Source organism: Salarias fasciatus, chromosome 5, assembly GCF_902148845.1.
Source record: "Salarias fasciatus chromosome 5, fSalaFa1.1, whole genome shotgun sequence".
Lineage (NCBI taxonomy): Eukaryota > Metazoa > Chordata > Actinopteri > Blenniiformes > Blenniidae > Salarias > Salarias fasciatus.
Window position 1 is genome coordinate 14,033,560 of NC_043749.1, and position 17,053 is coordinate 14,050,612.

Genomic DNA, 17,053 nt, shown 5'->3' on the forward strand with positions numbered 1-17,053 from the left:
ATACAGACAGTGGACGTTTAGTCAAACATTTTATTCAGACTTCGACAAACTGTCATTAATTTTGTTCAGTGTATTATTGCTTATTGGTTCCCCAGCCTGGTCACTATTGCGGTCAATGAACCGCAGATTTCTGTTTATCTTTCCAGGATCTCTGCCATGTTGACGGCTGCTCTCGGTCCAGCAGCACCGCTCGGTCCCGTGTCCTGCTCAGCACCGGTCCGGTACTGGGTGTGTGTGTGTTGGGGGGGCGGGGACCTGGCCATGGTGCAGCTGCTGTATGAGACATAAATAAACGAAACAATAAAAATATGAGCTGTGTAAGTATGTCAGCCTCATTATTTGCTATATCAGGGTTACATGAACGGACCTATTTAAACCTCAGCCGGTGTCCGTTCGTCCTCGGTGACGCTGCTCATTGCAGCGTGATCTTCCTCCAGACAAAGTGTGTCTGTCCTCCTTTAATTCCAGTTTTTAGTCATCCACTGAGCCCCTCCTTATTTACCTCCACCTCAGACCTGAGAGGATCGATATCCAGAATCCGGAAAAGTTTCTTTTTTGCCAAAATTGCGGGACTTCTGAACCATGAATATAGCCGTGCCATCCGCTGCCGGTGCAGCTGAATCAAGACCAGCAATCGTGTTTGCTGTAGCGATCCGGAGCATGCGTATCGGTGAGACCGGTGTACACCCAATGCTGTGCGCAGATGTCCCCGGAGGGATCCGCGCGGATGGGAGCTTATGGACTGGAGCTGAGTTTTACGTGCTCCCTTAAAAGTTATAAGTGCTCACATAAACAACTTTACGCGAGCGCGTAAAAGTTCTACGTGCTCACGTAAACAACTCTACGCGAGCACGTAAAAGTTCTACGTGCTCACGTAAACAACTTTACGCGAGCACGTAAAAGTTCTACGTGCTCACGTAAACAACTTTACGCGAGCACGTAAAAGTTCTACGTGCGCACGTAAAAGCTTTACGTGAGCACGTAGAGCTCACTTAAAAAAATAATTTTTCTGATGTCCCTTTAGGGGCTCCGTATCTTTTCATCCAGACAAAGATACAATTATCTAGGTAACAAATCAGACATAAAGTGTTTGTTTGATAATTAAAAGTAGGTCTTTTGTGCATCCAGACACAAAGAGTATTGAAACACATGTTGACATGTGGTTGGTTGCAGCTGTTTTCTCACTAAAAATAGAGCTGAGCACACTGAAACGTGAACCACGAGCCAACATCGCATGTGAGGATTATTAGACATCAGTGTAAACTTCAAGGTAAAATTAACTTTCTGACATTGTCTCCTAACAAAAAGCCATAGTGCTTTGATCGTGGTGTCACGGTGGAGAGCCTCCGATTGGTCTGTACAACTCATGAAAACAGCTAAATTCTGACTCACGGATTCTGAAACTGGCACACGTATCACCAGTGGTGTTAAAGCTCTCTTTGGTGCTACATGGAGGAACGTCATTATATGCAAAAAAAACAAAAAAAAACCCAAAAAACATACTATCAAAATCATTATAATGAAACATTTCAAACAAATTGATAAGTATTATCTGCACTTTGAGGAAAATAAACACACAGTCATTCTTCATGTTCTGGTTTGTTGTATTTATGATGAGTTTTAGTGATGTTACTTCAGACAGTGTGGCTAACTGAGCAGGACTGAAGGCACGGCGTCATGGAGCCTCAGCAACATGACCCTTTGCACAAAGTGGCCTTACGAGACGGAAATTCAAAGTTTACATGATGTACCTTTGAACAACAATGCTACAAGATTCATGCAACAGTCTTAACCATGTCCCAGCATGGTAAGCGTGTTTCTACAATGCTGAGTTTAAATCTGTTTGCTTCTTTACAAACAGATCGAATGCTGGTCGGCAGCCCTGAATTAGACAAGTGTTTTCTCGTGAATGTTTTTTTTTTTTTTCTCTAACATATCTGTAGCTTTACAGTTCACTGTAAACATCTCTTTTTCTCTCCTGCCAACAATTAGTCATGCAGGCATGCAGGTAAAGCACTTATCAGCAAAGAACAAACTACACTTTCCCTTCAAAGGCCAAAGTTTAAAGTGAGCATGCAGCAAGGTGGTCCCAGCGGTGCGGGCTTCAGGACAGTGTGGAGGCCAAACTGTACTCTGACTGAGGGAGGAAACACGGGACGCTTGCTGTATGTCAGAGAGAGAAAAAAACTGGACATGCAATGCACAAAGCTACAAATGAAAAGGCACTATGAATTTCTTGGTGCAAATGTACAGTGCACTGCATGCAAAGAAAAGACAATGTAGAGTTTTTGCTCAGTGGAGAAGGAATGAGACCGATCAGGGCCCGAAAGAGTATGGAGTGAGGTAATGGTGAGAATTCCTCTACACTTGCTTGTGCTGTGATTAAAAAAGTCTTCTTACGTCTCTTCCACCAAAGAAATACACAATGGAACTCCAACAGTTTCCTCTGTTTGCTTCAGGGAATGTTTTCCATCATCAACAAAAAGTCTCCGTCCGACCGGTGGTCATGGCGGCCGCCGAGGCGAACGTGTTTCAACCTGCTCCTCTCCTGCGACCACAGTTTATGCTACATATCCTGTTTTCTGCAATGATCGGTGCACGTCAGAGAACCCACACGAGTACGGCGACGTCAAAGGCCACTCAAGACCATAATAACAAGACCAGCTAATGCTAACAATAACATGGAAAAGCTCACAGGTAGGAAGGTCGACAGTATTTTAGCTGCCACAAACTCTGAAAACAGGCTTTGCAGCAAAGCTTTATGGGCTTGAGGAGGTGATAAACGACGTGAAAGAAGAGGTAAACGATTGTTTGGTGCAGGTTTCATAAGCTGAGCAGCGTGTATTGGGCATGGAAGACAAAAAGACTGAATTACAGGCTAAAGTAAACAAGCAGGAGGCCGCAAACAAAACTCTGGAAGATAAAAGTTTTGTACCTGGAAACCAGATGTCGACTAAACAATCAGAGCCAAGTGGGACATCGACAAGGAGCCCAGTGTCCAGACCCCTGCATGTTTTGGGGAAAATGGTTGGACTCACCAGACCGAAAATGGAAAGTGTGTTCCAGATCGGTCTGAGGAAGTACGACACTGATCACAGAGGACTTTAATAATGAAGTTTCCCACTATGAAGACAAGGTGGCACTTCTGGCAGCTGTGTGGGCCCAAAAAGAAAACCACTAAAGAGATAAACAAGTGAGGCGTTTCTCCAATTTGTCGACTAGGATTCATCGTCTGAGGAAGGAATTCAACCAAATTCGACAAGAACTCCATTACTTAGGCATCCGACATGCAATGATTCCCCCTGGCAGCCTGTGGCTCACACATCAGGGACAGACCAGTACCGTCAAAACCCCTGGAGAAGCACACGGGTTTCTACAAATGATCCTGCAAGAGACCGCATGGAATTAAAGATGGACTGATGCAACAGCAACATCGAAGCGGGCTGCGTCGGAATGAACAAACTGGGGTGATTCAGTGCCAAAATGAAAGCTAAAAGCACTGCTGCCGTTGTTTACATTAGCCACAGTGCCTCTTGCAATAGCGGTTTTCATGCACAGATCCGTGGAATAACATTGGGCTTACCAGAAGTAAGAACAGCTTTGTGTGCTGAGGGTGGGGCTTTAAAAGAAAGTCTGCTTCCCTTTAACACGAGGGCCATGCAGGTTTTCTTTTAATACCTTTCTGAGCTTAAGTTGTCTCAGAATCATGGAATAATAATTCTAAATGTGCAATTTGGCAAATTAAATCAAATCACACAAAAAAAAAAACTACACATTTCTACAGTTCAGTGACGCGGCATTCAACAGACTCAAACATGACAGAGAGAGGTGTGCAGGTACGCCTGACTTGCTGCAGTTTTTTCTTTCATAAGCAGCCATGCTGTTTAGTGAAAAGGAGACTCACTATGAAAACGTGACTGAAGAACAAACAGGACAACAGGGATTATCTGTGAGCTTTACTGGCACAGGAAGAGGAACATGCTGCTCATTCACTAAAACCCCTGAAGCTCATTCCTGTAAACCTTCATAACGTGGACCGATGTAGAACTTTAGAGGAAGTCTGGAAAAAAAAGGGAGTTCTGATTTTGTTCATCAACATAAAGAATTCAGGCATGAGAAATCACAGCACGTCAGAGCTGAGGTGACCTGGGTGACCCGCATACTTGGCTTTGTGGTGACTGTGTGGCTGTGAGCGGGGCATACCGATGGTCAGCGACCGATACTCTGAACAGGATGAAAACCAGAACTTCTCTCACACCGCTATGTGTCGGGCGTCATCATGCTGAGTGGACCGCAGGTTTGGAGATTTACTGAAGAAGAGGTGAGCGTAGTCTCATTGTCTTCCCGGGAGAGGACCCATGGTCAGAGTATCCTCCTCCTCCTCGATGGTGTCCAGCTCCTCCGTGCGCACGGCGTGAGTGATGAGATGAAGCTCCTCGGTGAGCGTCTCGCTGCGGTACGCCACGCGGATGTCGGGGACGTTGGTGCGGCGGATGTCGTTGCTCTCTGGACCCTCTCTGGAATAACTGGGGCCCAGCCAGTAGCTTTTCGCCTGGAATGTCAAAGACTTGAGGTGAGTGGGAAATCAACCGACTGACGGGGCCGAGTGACAACAACAACGGGTAAAATAGACTGTGTGACATGCAAAGTTCACACAATGGCCAATTTATTAGCCATATGTATATATAGCCATGAATTTTCAAACTTCCAAACTTTCAATCTATGGCACAATATCCAATACACGAATGCATCAAACATTTTTTTAGCAGTCTGTACCTTGTGGGAAAAGCCACTCATGAGAACACTGTTTCTTGCCAGCTCACACATGTCACAAGAACTCAATTTCCACACTTGTGCTGCGATGCTGTACTCCTCCATCAGAGGCTCCTGGGGGCAAAAACACACACAGGAGCAGAAGATCCGTCAGCTTTACCTCTAAACCATCAACAAGCTGGATCCACGTGTGGATTCAAACTGACTTTGGTGAAGTGAAACTGAAGAGGGTCGTCCGTGGAGAGGGACACCATGAGGCCTCTGGAGAGGTACTCCGGCAGTGGGTTGCGGTGGTAGCTGAGGAACAGGCTGTTGTTACTCAGCGGCGACATGGCGATGCCAATTTGAGCCAGGTAATAAAGATACTGCAGCACTGGAGCCTGAGAGGCGTCAAAGCAGAGCAGGAAGAACACAAAAAGAGACGCAGAAACTAATAAATACAGCAACACACAAGTACAGTGACGGGTTGATAAAAGTGTCTTGGATGTTGTTGCCTGCCACATACAATAAATAGATTGTTCCCCTTTTTTATGAACTATGCAATAATCTCTTGGACCTTCACTCAACCTTCCAAATTGCGTTTTGAATTCACACAGCAGTTTTAAGAAGCACTTAACACCTTTTACAAAGTGACCAGTGAGGCATGTCCTGACCTTTCTCAGCAGCAGCCCGTGAGAGATGTTCTCTGACAGCATGAAACCCGACACCAGGTGGTGGATGGGTCCCGCTTCACCGCAGTGAGGTCGGAGCACAAAGGTATGAAAGCCTCGCCGCCTTCATCAGACAAATTAGACGGGAAAAAAAAGTCAGACATGATTTGTTTAGATGAATAGACTGGAGGCAGTGAACTAAATGAAAGTGGGATTGCTGAGTATCAGAAGGTAAAACTGCACCGTCGCAGGTGGTTGAGTGCAGTCATGTTGGCATAGGTGTAGTAGAGGTAGTAGGAGTAAGGTGGGTTGTCTTCTTCGGTCCAGTTCCCCGGCAAAGGGCTGTCCAGATTGAAGATGTGGTGCTCGGGTTTGGACTCATCGTCCACGCTGTCAAAGCCCACCACCTATCGACACATCCAGACATGGCGAAACGCTCAGTAACTTAAAGTGCTTGGCGGGCTCCTGAGGTGAGGGGAAACTCACGTGATCCAGGAAGAGATGCAGCTCAGGGTGGCTGCCAGGATCAATAGTGGCTTCAAACAGAGGCATGAATATATTCTCCAACATCTCCTGGAAGTTAGCCAGCTGTTTCTTGGTGTGGTACACATCGCTAGGAGGTGAGAATGGAAACGTTAAATGCCATGGAAAGTTTTAAATAATAGCTGATTCCTTGTGCTTTGCTTTTTGCTTCTCTAACAAAAAGACTCAGTTGAATAGAATAAAAACAAAACACGCAGAGTCACGTGGATAAAGTGACCGACTGCACTGGAATCGTGTTGCATTTGTGCTACTTTTTCTACTTCACATTTAAGTTGCAATATCCAGCCAGATAATGAGGGAGCACTTACAAGAGACGTGGCACCTGAATGAGCCAGCGCACATTATCAGAGTACACCCTGTGCTTGACGGCCCACTGAGCCAGTTTGTCCCATTCGTCTCGGGAGCGGCCGTAGATGGAGAGACGGAGCTCAGAGTTCTGGTACTTACTCTCCTCCAAGTCGAACATCACCTCCTGCACGACAACAGACAGGAAACATGTTTGCATGTAGTCAACAATCACTTGCAGAAAATATACACATTACATGGAAGGTATTTCATACCTTAACTATGTGTGCAAAGTATTTGCCCTCAACGTGATTGTCGGTCTTGATGAAGATCTCTCTGAGGATGGACTCTCCGATGGGATTGTATTTAGCGTTGAACTTGTCGAAACGATGGAAAGTGTTCCGGTCCTGAGGTCAAAGAAACCAGTGAAAACTAGTCAAAGCATATTCCTCATCATACGAGTGCATCTTTCCAGAGGATCTTTTCCGATGAACTCACCGCATGCACGTCCAGCGTGTCCACGCTCAGGTCGAAGGCCGTCAGGTTCATGGACTCAAACACATCCCTGAGGGTCTGACCGCGCCCCTGCTCGATGTGAACGATCTCCTCGGGGTACTTCTTCATGGCTCTCTTGATGAATCGCAGCAGGTGCTTTTGGTTCATGCAGGATGACGCGTGAATGTGGGTATCCACCTGAAGTCGGACAAAGGTTGAGCTGAGTTAAGCTAAACATCATAGAAACACTCGCATTATCAAAATAATGGATAATGTGTAAGTTAAAGTTTACTCTCACCTTTCTTATATTGTAGAAGTCTCTATGAGGAACTTTCTTCTGAGCTGCCAGCTCCTTCATCTCGTTCAGCAGGATGTGCATCTGAAACTTAGAGCTCAGGTACTGCAGGCGGCGGTAGCAGAAAGACTTTCTATAACCAAAAACAAGACGAACAATACACATATTAAGCATTTAAGACGACATGCTGACCTGGTAATAGCTGACGTCTGTGCAGAGATACCATAAAGTGAACACTCACACTGGGCCGTTGATGATGAGGGCCATCATCACATTCATGTCTGCAATGTACTCCTTCAGGTCAGGATACAACAGATCAAGTTCCGTACTTCTAAAGATAAACATACGGACAGATCATACTTTATTCGACCTCCAGGAAATTCAAGGTGTCCAGCAGCTCATGATACAGTGATTATAGTAATATAAAAAATTCCCAGTTACACTGTGACAGAAAGAAAAGACAAATAAGAAGAACAAATAAAAAGCTTCTTCATTTCTTTTCTTTTCTTTATCAATACATCATTAAGGAAAGGCACAAATACGTACTTATCCATGTTAGTTTTCTTGGTGTAAACATGAACAACTCCATCCACCATCTTGCAGCCATAGCCGGTGTCCGGGGGCATGTTTTTGGGATCCATATGGTCATAAGGGTGCGTTTCAGAAGCAGGAGGGTGAACCGGTGCGTCTGGGGGAAACACGGAGTCGACATTCAGCAGTCTGCCACGCCGCAGGAACAGTTCCACACTGAATAATATTGGCACTATGAACGCTGATGTAAATGATTTATGGCACTGTGGCCACGTTGCTTCTTTGTATTCAGTAGATGTGATGTTTACTTTTCAAGTCTTTATAATGGATTAATCTGCCAATTATTTTCTCAAATGACATTATAACTTTGACAGTGAAATCAGGGACCTTTGATGCTTTCCAACAGCGATGTTTGCTCACTTCAAAAATACGACATATCTGTGTAAGTGCCTGAGTTATACCAGCGTCGACGGGGGTCTCGGGTATGTCATCGTAGACTCCCAAATCCTGATTCCTCATTTCAAGATCTTGCAGGGCGTGGGTGGTCGTCTTGCAAAAGTTCTGCATGGAGCGGTTCATGTACTTCTCCCGGATGAATAACGCCTTCACCACACACTTGGCGGCATCTACCAGGTCAGAAAATGGCACCTGGACATTGCACAGATACAGCTACGCTCATTCAAATGGCTCCGGAGAATTTGAATTGCAGGAAAAGTTCCATCAGATATTCTCACCCCACACTTCTCCTCTCCAGATATTGACACCCGTTGGTACTCCCTCTCCATCGGTAATTCCCGCTCTATGAAGGCATTGTCCACAGCGTCGACGTTCGCGTCCTTCATCAACCTTTTGGATCGGAGAGGAGAGCAGAGCGGGAAGATGGAGAAGACACGGACCCAGGAAACAGGAGGAGACAGGACAAAGGAAAAGTAAATCTTAAACAAAAAGTATTATGTTTGGAAATATGAGTTTTAATGCTGACATTTCTCAGTGGACTCATTATTTTGAACAGGCGGGTTAAAAAGCACTTCAAAGCTGAGATAGAGTCAACACACTGCAGATAAAACTCAACAGCACACTGTGTCTCCGCTGACGTCTCATCATACAGATATCATAACCAATTACTTTATGTATGTCTATTTTACGTAGATGCGATACAGACAATTTCTCGGTGTTGCTGGGTTTGAGAAAACCGACTTCATGGCAACATGGGAATCTTGAGGGACTAGAGTCAAGCCTCATACAAACACTGTGGCTACCTCTGCTGTATTGGCTTTACCCACTAGGCTCTCGGTATGCCCATAATAGGAAGGATTTAAAAAAGAATCAGAGAATCTAAGCTACATTACAAGTATCACAGTCAGTGGCCTGAAACCCTGAGCAGACTGGAATGGATTAACCTTTAAATACCATTCAAACTTTTCTTGGATCAGTGGGTAAACTGTCAATGTATCTCTGGCAATCCTTGCAGCTATAGGATCCACTATGGGTTAGTTTTGTTTTATTAGCGTTCCCTTCACATAAAATAAAAAGATCAAGGTAGCTATTTTTACACCTATTAAGTCGCCAGCAGGGGAAAAATGTGGTTTATCTTACTAAGGTGAAATGCCTGTGAGAGATTCTGGAGAAAAAAAAAACACACTTTGCATCTTAGTTTGCAAACATTCAAAACAGAAATGAAGAAAAACTAAATAATAACCACAGACATCAGCACTGCAGGAAACAGACATAGTCAGGCAGAGCTCACTCACTCTAGGTCTGCAGCACTGTCGATTTTCATGAAGTCCTGTTTGGCGCGGAGCAAGATCTCGGGCTCAAGCCTTTGGGTGATATGCAGCGGCGCAGGGTAGTGTGGGCAAGGCAGGGGGCAAACGAGCATCAGAGGGAGTGAGAAGAAATTAAGCACACAGACACCAAATATAGGCACAAGGAAAGCTCTCTCTCTCTTTCTCTCTCTCTCTCTCTCTCTTTTTTTTTTCTCTCACGCACACACAAAATTTAAATTTCAGGTGATTGTTGTGATTGGCATCTGTTAGTAATAAAATCTGATTGGTAAAACAGGGAAGCTGCTGCGGGCGTGTCAAATAACCGAACATCCACCCAATGATCACAGTAGCTGTGCAGGTAGCGCTCGCTCTGGTCACACTGAGGGGACCTTCCTCCTCGTCTGTGTGGAAGGACATAAAACCAGATCAAGACAGCAGCAGCAGTCTAGCCCAGTAAGCTGAGGTTAGCACGCTGGAGGATGACAAGCAAGTATGCGTTGGTAACAGTCGTGCTAATACTCTATGAAACTGGCCGTGTGTGTGTGTGTGTGTGTGTGTGCGTGTGTGCTGTGACGTTGTATTTCCTCACTTGATGTCCTGACTGATTTGCCTTTCAAGGCGATGCCGACGCTCCTCCAGCTGCTCGATGGGACTGTCCTCCGGGAACTCGTACGGCGCGCTGCGCATCTCGCTTTCCGTCATGCTGCGTGTGAACAGCTCCTAGTTCAAACACAACCGCCGTCGTTTATGGTGTCATAAACCCAGGCTGAGTGGACGAGTGGAAAGTACAGCGACCAACCAGAAAACATAACTAAAGCCATAAAAACACAGACACCTAGAGATAACTCACAGTTTAGTTGTTTTGTTAAAAGTCACTGGTTAAAGTTTGCAAACACTGATTTGAGAACAGACAGAATATTAAAATGTATTCAGGTTTTATGGAGTTCACTATTCAAAGGCTGTCTTTGTCTGAGTTCGAGTTCTTACCTCAGCGATCTCTTTGTACTTTTCATCCATGGATGTCCGCAGGTCGATGGGGTAGTGTGTGAGGGAAACGGGCGTCCCGGGCAGGGATCGCTGAGGCTTCAAGGTCTTTGGCCCAGATGCACCGCTGAGGTCTGCAGGAACACAAGAACGGATGTGAATGACAGTCACCGCCTTCTCTGAATTCAACAGTGCAATAAGTGGTCGTCTGGGGGGAAACAGAACAAACTCCCAGCTGAAAATGTCATGTGTGGGTACTTGCAAAGGAAAATGAAGGTCAAGAGTTATTTGAAATGTGAAATCACTACAATTTTGCGTAATTTTCATTTCAGTTTTTGTCTCCACTCTGTACTGAGTAGTATATATTCTCAGTCACTTTTGGCCATGGGCAACTAATTTTCTCTTCAAGATGTGAAGCCAGACAGTGCAATTAAAGAATCTATTTTAAAATGTACCGACCATCCTTTTGGAGTTACATGAGACAGTTTGCTGCTGACAATTTCTTTTTCTTTCTCCCTCTGCATTCACAACAGCAGGTCTGAAGGAGTTAATTTCAAATACCAGTAACAGCATGTAGGAAATGTCATGTAGAAAAGGACTCATTTTTAAACCAGGTATGGTGTCAGACATCGTTCTGGTCAACAATAATAGAATTTTATGGTCCGACACAACTCTGATTGTTATGAAGGGAAACGCTGGGCTCTTGTTTACCATGCAAATGTTTACAATTGGAGCAGCCCTGTCAACCACTAATTAGAGGTTCACCACGCAGCTTCCCTCTCCCAGCACTGGTGGCTCCCACAATGACCTGCTGTGGCTTACATGCACGGCTACAACTACCAGTTGGATCCTAAAATAAAGTTTCCCTATTGTATTGAAAATACAGTGTATGATGGCGGAAAAAATAGACATGGGAAAATCTATTGAGACAGCAAACAAATCTATTTGCACAAGCAGACATCAAAATTATAATAAAATGCGTTGCCTATGCTATCAACAGATCCCAAAACTGTATGTTTGCAGACTGGAGGAACCCTCACAAACAAAATACAAGCACAGCAGTGAAATCCTCCCAACTGAAGCTTGAGCTGTGCTTCAAACGTGCACCTCAAACAGACTGTGTGGATTATTTAACCTGTTAACATGGGCTGCAATAAAGAGCTCAGCCTGGATCAGCGGCCTGGTTTCCCTCCAGTTAGGTGGGAGGAAGTGTTTGTCATACATTGTTTAGACAGCTATAAAAATCTCTCTCAGTCATCATCAGCTTGTCGTATCAGTCTGTGAAGCAGCCTGCACAGCGCGGGACTGTTTGAAAGGCGCTGCACTACAAATAAACTTTGACTGACAGCTTGTAGCAAAGTGCAGACATGAGATACACGCAGGTCATCACACTGCTTTCCAGGCAGTCGTGATGATAGAAATTGCTCTGCAAAGTTACGGCCTCTTCGTCTTTGCTGTCTGTTAAATACGGATTCAGTCAACCAAATATGCAAAAAACACACCAGGGTATAATCAGCACACACAAAAACAGCAAAGAATTCAGTTTGAGAGTTGGTTTGAAGATCACCGTGTCTGTGGCTAAACTCTGGCCCAGAGCATGAAAATGCTTTTACATGTAAAGTCCTGGAAAACAGGGTAACTAAAGGAAAGGGCAGCTGAGCGAGTCACTTCAGTCCTAATAGGTAAGCAGCACACACTTGAGAAAGAAGCACCCTCACTCACATGTACACCGACTTCACCCACAGGCACACCTGAGAGTGACAGAGAGAGGCTTTCCCCACTCTGCACCTGCTGGGAGCAGATGATGCCCACTGTGCCTGGTCCGAACTAAATTCTGTGGAGCATCCGACAAAATGACAACTGTTTACTTTCTGGAGCCCAAAAAAAAGAAAAAATAAAATCACTCTTCAAAGTATGTCAGACTTAAATGGCACACAGTGGTTTGCTTGCCCTAATTAGATGTCTGGTTTGGGAGCAGTGTGCTTAATTCTTCTGTGATGGTCGTTACTGGTTGTGTCTGGCTTGTGACATGTATGTTTGCACTGCACTTGATGTGTGAGTCCATGGTCAGCTGGGGGCGTCCTAAATAGACACGTCCCAGATAGATGAGTTTGGAATTTTCCCAAATACATAAAAATAAAAATGTAATACAGCAATATTTTGACCAGAATTTGTCCTGAAGTGTCTCTTTTAGAAATGGAATTTGGGATGACACCAGGGAAGTCTCCTACCCCTGCCACCACCACACACACACACACACAATACCATGAGCTTGACAAAGAAGGCAGAGGGGAGTTTAGATGGGAGTAATATTGCAAAAACTGCAATACTTGAAACACAAATTACGAGCAGCCAACAAGTATGATATTCATACAACAAAGATAGTACATCTCTCGGTCCTCTTAGAAAAATTCCCCCTCACAACCCAATAAAGGAACATTTTTGCTAAACAACACAAACAGTGAACGCAGTGTGTTAACCTGCACATTTTATTCCAGTGTCCCAGATGCATCAATAACATAGATGCACTGTTTCTAAAAGAGCACAAATTGCTCCTGGCAACACAGTTTTGTCAACATTTCTTGATCTTTATAGCTTTTCATGGTATTTACTGTGCATTTTCAAACGGAAAAACAAGTGACTCAAAGTACACAGACACGCAAACAGAGGCATCCCCAGTATAGTATCGATGTAATCCCTTGGCATTTCCAGCACAGATGACTCTTAGCCCAGCTCCCCCAACTCAATTTATCTCAGTGACTTCACTGCAGCAGCGCTCGACAAACTTCTCCACAAGTAAACAAAACAAAACAGACACAGACAAGAAAATATGAAAATTACAAATTTGCAGAGTTACAATAATTCTCGATGTGAGTTTTTGCTCCTGGTTGACTCAGAACTCTGATTCCTACCCACGCAAACAAAATTGGAAAGAAGCAAAAATCTATTTCTCAAAAAACAGTTATAATTACTTGGGTTTAAATATAACTTAACTCAGCTAATTAAATGAATAGATATGATGACCCCTGTTCCCAAAAAAAAAAAGAAAAAAAAAAAAGGAGATTAAAAACAGAATGCAATGACTTACAAATCTTATCAGCACAAATTTTCTCCAAAACAATGCAAACAGATCAAAAACAAGTGGAGGAGCCAAGAACAGTTAATCAGATTAATTAGCAACTGGTCAGTACATCTTTGGATGTAATACACCTGGAAATGCACCGAAGAAAGGCAGGATTTGAAGCAATCTCATAGCTCAGATCCAAACATCTATACCAGGAAAGGCCTTCCACATTTCAGCAATACAATGCTAGACCAAATACTGAATCCATCACAGCAACATGGCTTTGTAGTAGAAGAGTGCGGATGTGGAACTGCCCTGTCTGTAGTCCATAAATTATATCTGTAGAAAGCATTTGGACTATCATAAAACAAAAAATAAATCAAACAGATACCCAACATTGTCTCTCCCATTGTCCTTTTTTTCTGTTTAATCTGCATGCCTTTCCAGAATGAAAACATTAATAACATTTGTCAGATAAATCTATATATTTTGCGTCTTTTAGCTACATTTTTCTGAAGCTGTAGCTTCATTCTTTCAGCATTTTTTGTTAATTTTGACACCGATGCTGACCGAGACACAGACGCTCGGGTACTAACGTGGCGTTTAGTCTGCAAAGGCTACTGCCCGTTTCAGAATAAGAAGCCTCAAACTCTTGCACCATAATGACGCTGTCAGGAGTTAATTGTAATAACCCTGGGACCTGACTCTGCACAGCACCTTCATGCAAGCTCAGTATCTGTGGAGCTGCCTCTGCTGAAGGGGGATCAATACGTTTTTCAGCCTCATCATTCTCGTCTCTCGGGTCACAGGAAGCACCAGATTAATTCTGGCAGTGCCACTCAAGATCATCGTGAATGAGCAAAACACTATTACACAGTAAATCCATGAATATTTCCTAAGATCAGTGCTATATAGAGACAACTTTTCATAGTATTCAGAAGTTAAATAGGCTTGTGAAACCTTATTCCATAAAACTTACACTCTTAACAAAACCTCAGTGTTAATAGCAGAGGAATTAGGACATCTAGATATGAATAAACAAATGTGTAACTGCAATGCAAACATGTCCTCTGTGACCTTTTATCTATTTCTATTTGCACAGTCTAATGTAAAGGTGCAGTTCCTGTTTTTTTTCCTTGAAAGATTGACTCAAATAACCAATTACATCAGGTTTGTTTGACCTATTTAGTTTCTTTTGTTAAAAAAATGCGTGAGCGCCAGTTGTGTTAAAGAGTGATTTAAATGAAAGTACTTCTATGGTTTGTTTATGTTTGATTTCTTAATAAGATAAGACAAATAATTAGGTGATTTTAATAATGAGTAATTCACAATTAGTAGTTTGAATATAATATGCATCCCATGGCAGGTAACAACAGTCTTAAATTGAATATTTATATTATTGATATTTACACTTTAGGTAAATGGTAAAAACTGTATGATCTTAATATCTGATGGATACATTGTTTCTGTCAAAAGTCTGCATTTATTCTGAATATAAATGTAAGTGATGAGACTTGAGGGTTATGTATGTACACCAGTTTGTTTTTGCTAAACTATTTTCAGGGCTCGATTCCCCCAAAATAACAGCGTCCAAGGTAACTGGTGTGTTTGGGCGTGGATGTGGCCTTGCACCGGCTCATCTGTCTGGATCTCAACTCATCGTGCCTCCTCCCTAACCTTTACACCGAGCACGCTCGACATCAAAACAACAGAGTGCTACTTTAAAACTGAAAAAAAATGGCATCTTTTAAAGCACTGGCATCTCGCCTTTTTCACAATAGTGGAGTCAGCAGTAAAACACTGGATAGTTCACGTGTTCCTTTATCAAAAAGCTAATTCAGTTCTCGTAAATTCACAACGACAAGACAAGCTTTCCTTAAGCGACTGTCCGAAAATGCTCATAAAGCACTCAGACTGGCTTCACTTTATGGTGTTCCTGAAGCAAACAATTCAACTCACTGTCTCATGAATGACTACATATAAAAAGAATTGTATATCTGTTGGCGCCATGCAGCATAAAAAAAAAATAAAAAAAAATAAAAAAAAACAGCCACTGTCCCAAGCAAACTGTTTCCTCCTCTCTGTTTTGGTATGGTCCGACCACAATCTGTTAAATAACTGTGAAAAAAAAAAACCTGGTTTCAGTTTTTTTAGGGAACGTAAAGGGAGTATAAATGAAGCTTATGAAGCTTGTCTCAAAGAGATGTTTTCATCATCTGAGGTCTCCGAGTTAAATAAGAACCAAAAGGGAGAGATAATCTTACTGGACTTCGATGCACAAAAACATTAGTTGATTATGTTAAAGTATGGTTGTAATTTTGAAATAACTTTGATAAAGTTATTGAAAAACAACAGCTGATATGGATATATCACGGTTGGATGACTGAATTTAAAAATCAGACAAAAAAAATCAACAACAAACAAATCAGTGCTGCGACTTGTATTCCACTTTTGTCCAAAGCTTGACAAAAATTCACACATAACAGCAGAACTTTAATGAAGCTCAACTTTCAGAAACTTGCATCACAAAGTAATGACTGTGTAATAATCACATTACTGCACTCACCAATAATACTCCAATATTATTAATAGCCTGACAAAATTTCATATTGCCATTAAAGTGACCTTATTTTTGTACTATTCAAATATGAACCCTCAAATACTCTTGATTTGTTGTTTTAGTTTTTTTTTTTAGTTTTTTTTTTTTTTTTTACCTCTGTCTAACCACACAAACACTGTGACAAATTCATTAAATAATGATTCTGAGCATAAATAGTTGCAGTGGGTTTAAATTTGACAAATGCAAACGCAAAAGGAAGTTGTTGTCATGGATGCCATGCAGTTGCAATGTATTGTGGGACTTTCTGTATAAGCTAAACAGTATACAGCAGAAAAATAGGACACAGTGTATATGAGAAGGGTTTTTAAGTGCGGCCCTGGTATTTTGAAACTTGTTTTTCTATCCAGATTTCACTCACAGGCAGAGTGATGACACACGCTTCAGATGTTCCCTAGCAACCGCAGATGAGAAGAAACCTTTACTCTGGGTCCTCGTCTCTAAAACGCACCTTCAACGCTTCACACTGGGAAGGAAACAAACATAGGTGATGAAATTTACCTGCTATGAACTACTTCCTGTCCGACCATTCCTTAAATATTTCAGCCATCAAGGATGTACATTCCAATGAGGATTACATCGACTTGTTTCGGTGGATGCTTGAAAACTAACAAGCTTATTCTCAATGCAGGAGCCAGTTTTAAATAACATATACAGCAATAAGGAGGAGATGTACGCGTCCCCCAGCCATCCCCATCACCTCCACCGACACAGAACAGACGCCAGCTGTTCTCATTAAAGCAGGAAGGTCAGCATGCTCAGGTGGACTTTTAAAAAGTCAGACCCTCACCAGCCTGGGCACAAACAAACCGCCTGCGGGGGCCACCGTGTTAATGAAGCTGCAATCCTGAATTATTTTGTCCCCACTCCACCGGCAGCTGTTCACTATTGACACATTGCTGCGAGTTGCCTTTCCAGTTTGTACTGGCATACGCTTTATGTCTGACAGCTCACTCCGAAAAACAGCAGCGATTAATCTGCAGGATCATCGCACTGCATCACACTAAAGACAAACTATAGCAAATAACAGCAGGAGCTTGAAGCCCCAAA

General features: G+C 43.0%; 1 protein-coding gene across 4 annotated transcripts in view; it reads right to left on the bottom strand.

The window, feature by feature from the left end:
- Positions 1-1,039: 1,039 nt before the first annotated feature.
- ampd2a (adenosine monophosphate deaminase 2a) overlaps positions 1,040-17,053 on the bottom strand; it is a 33,165-nt gene continuing 17,151 nt past the window's right edge. For all 4 annotated transcript variants that reach the window (XM_030091260.1, XM_030091258.1, XM_030091257.1 and 1 more), the window contains exons 2-18: positions 10,326-10,456; positions 9,928-10,058; positions 9,324-9,392; positions 8,307-8,418; positions 8,034-8,220; positions 7,588-7,729; positions 7,283-7,372; positions 7,045-7,174; positions 6,750-6,944; positions 6,527-6,658; positions 6,275-6,438; positions 5,910-6,036; positions 5,667-5,830; positions 5,427-5,547; positions 4,980-5,153; positions 4,777-4,887; positions 1,040-4,552 (exon numbers count right to left, since the gene is read on the bottom strand). In XM_030091260.1, coding sequence (XP_029947120.1) covers positions 4,334-4,552; positions 4,777-4,887; positions 4,980-5,153; positions 5,427-5,547; positions 5,667-5,830; positions 5,910-6,036; positions 6,275-6,438; positions 6,527-6,658; positions 6,750-6,944; positions 7,045-7,174; positions 7,283-7,372; positions 7,588-7,729; positions 8,034-8,220; positions 8,307-8,418; positions 9,324-9,392; positions 9,928-10,058; positions 10,326-10,355 — 2,298 coding nt within the window. In that variant the 5' untranslated portion in view covers positions 10,356-10,456 and the 3' untranslated portion in view covers positions 1,040-4,333. The remainder of the gene's footprint in view (positions 4,553-4,776; positions 4,888-4,979; positions 5,154-5,426; positions 5,548-5,666; positions 5,831-5,909; positions 6,037-6,274; positions 6,439-6,526; positions 6,659-6,749; positions 6,945-7,044; positions 7,175-7,282; positions 7,373-7,587; positions 7,730-8,033; positions 8,221-8,306; positions 8,419-9,323; positions 9,393-9,927; positions 10,059-10,325; positions 10,457-17,053) is intronic.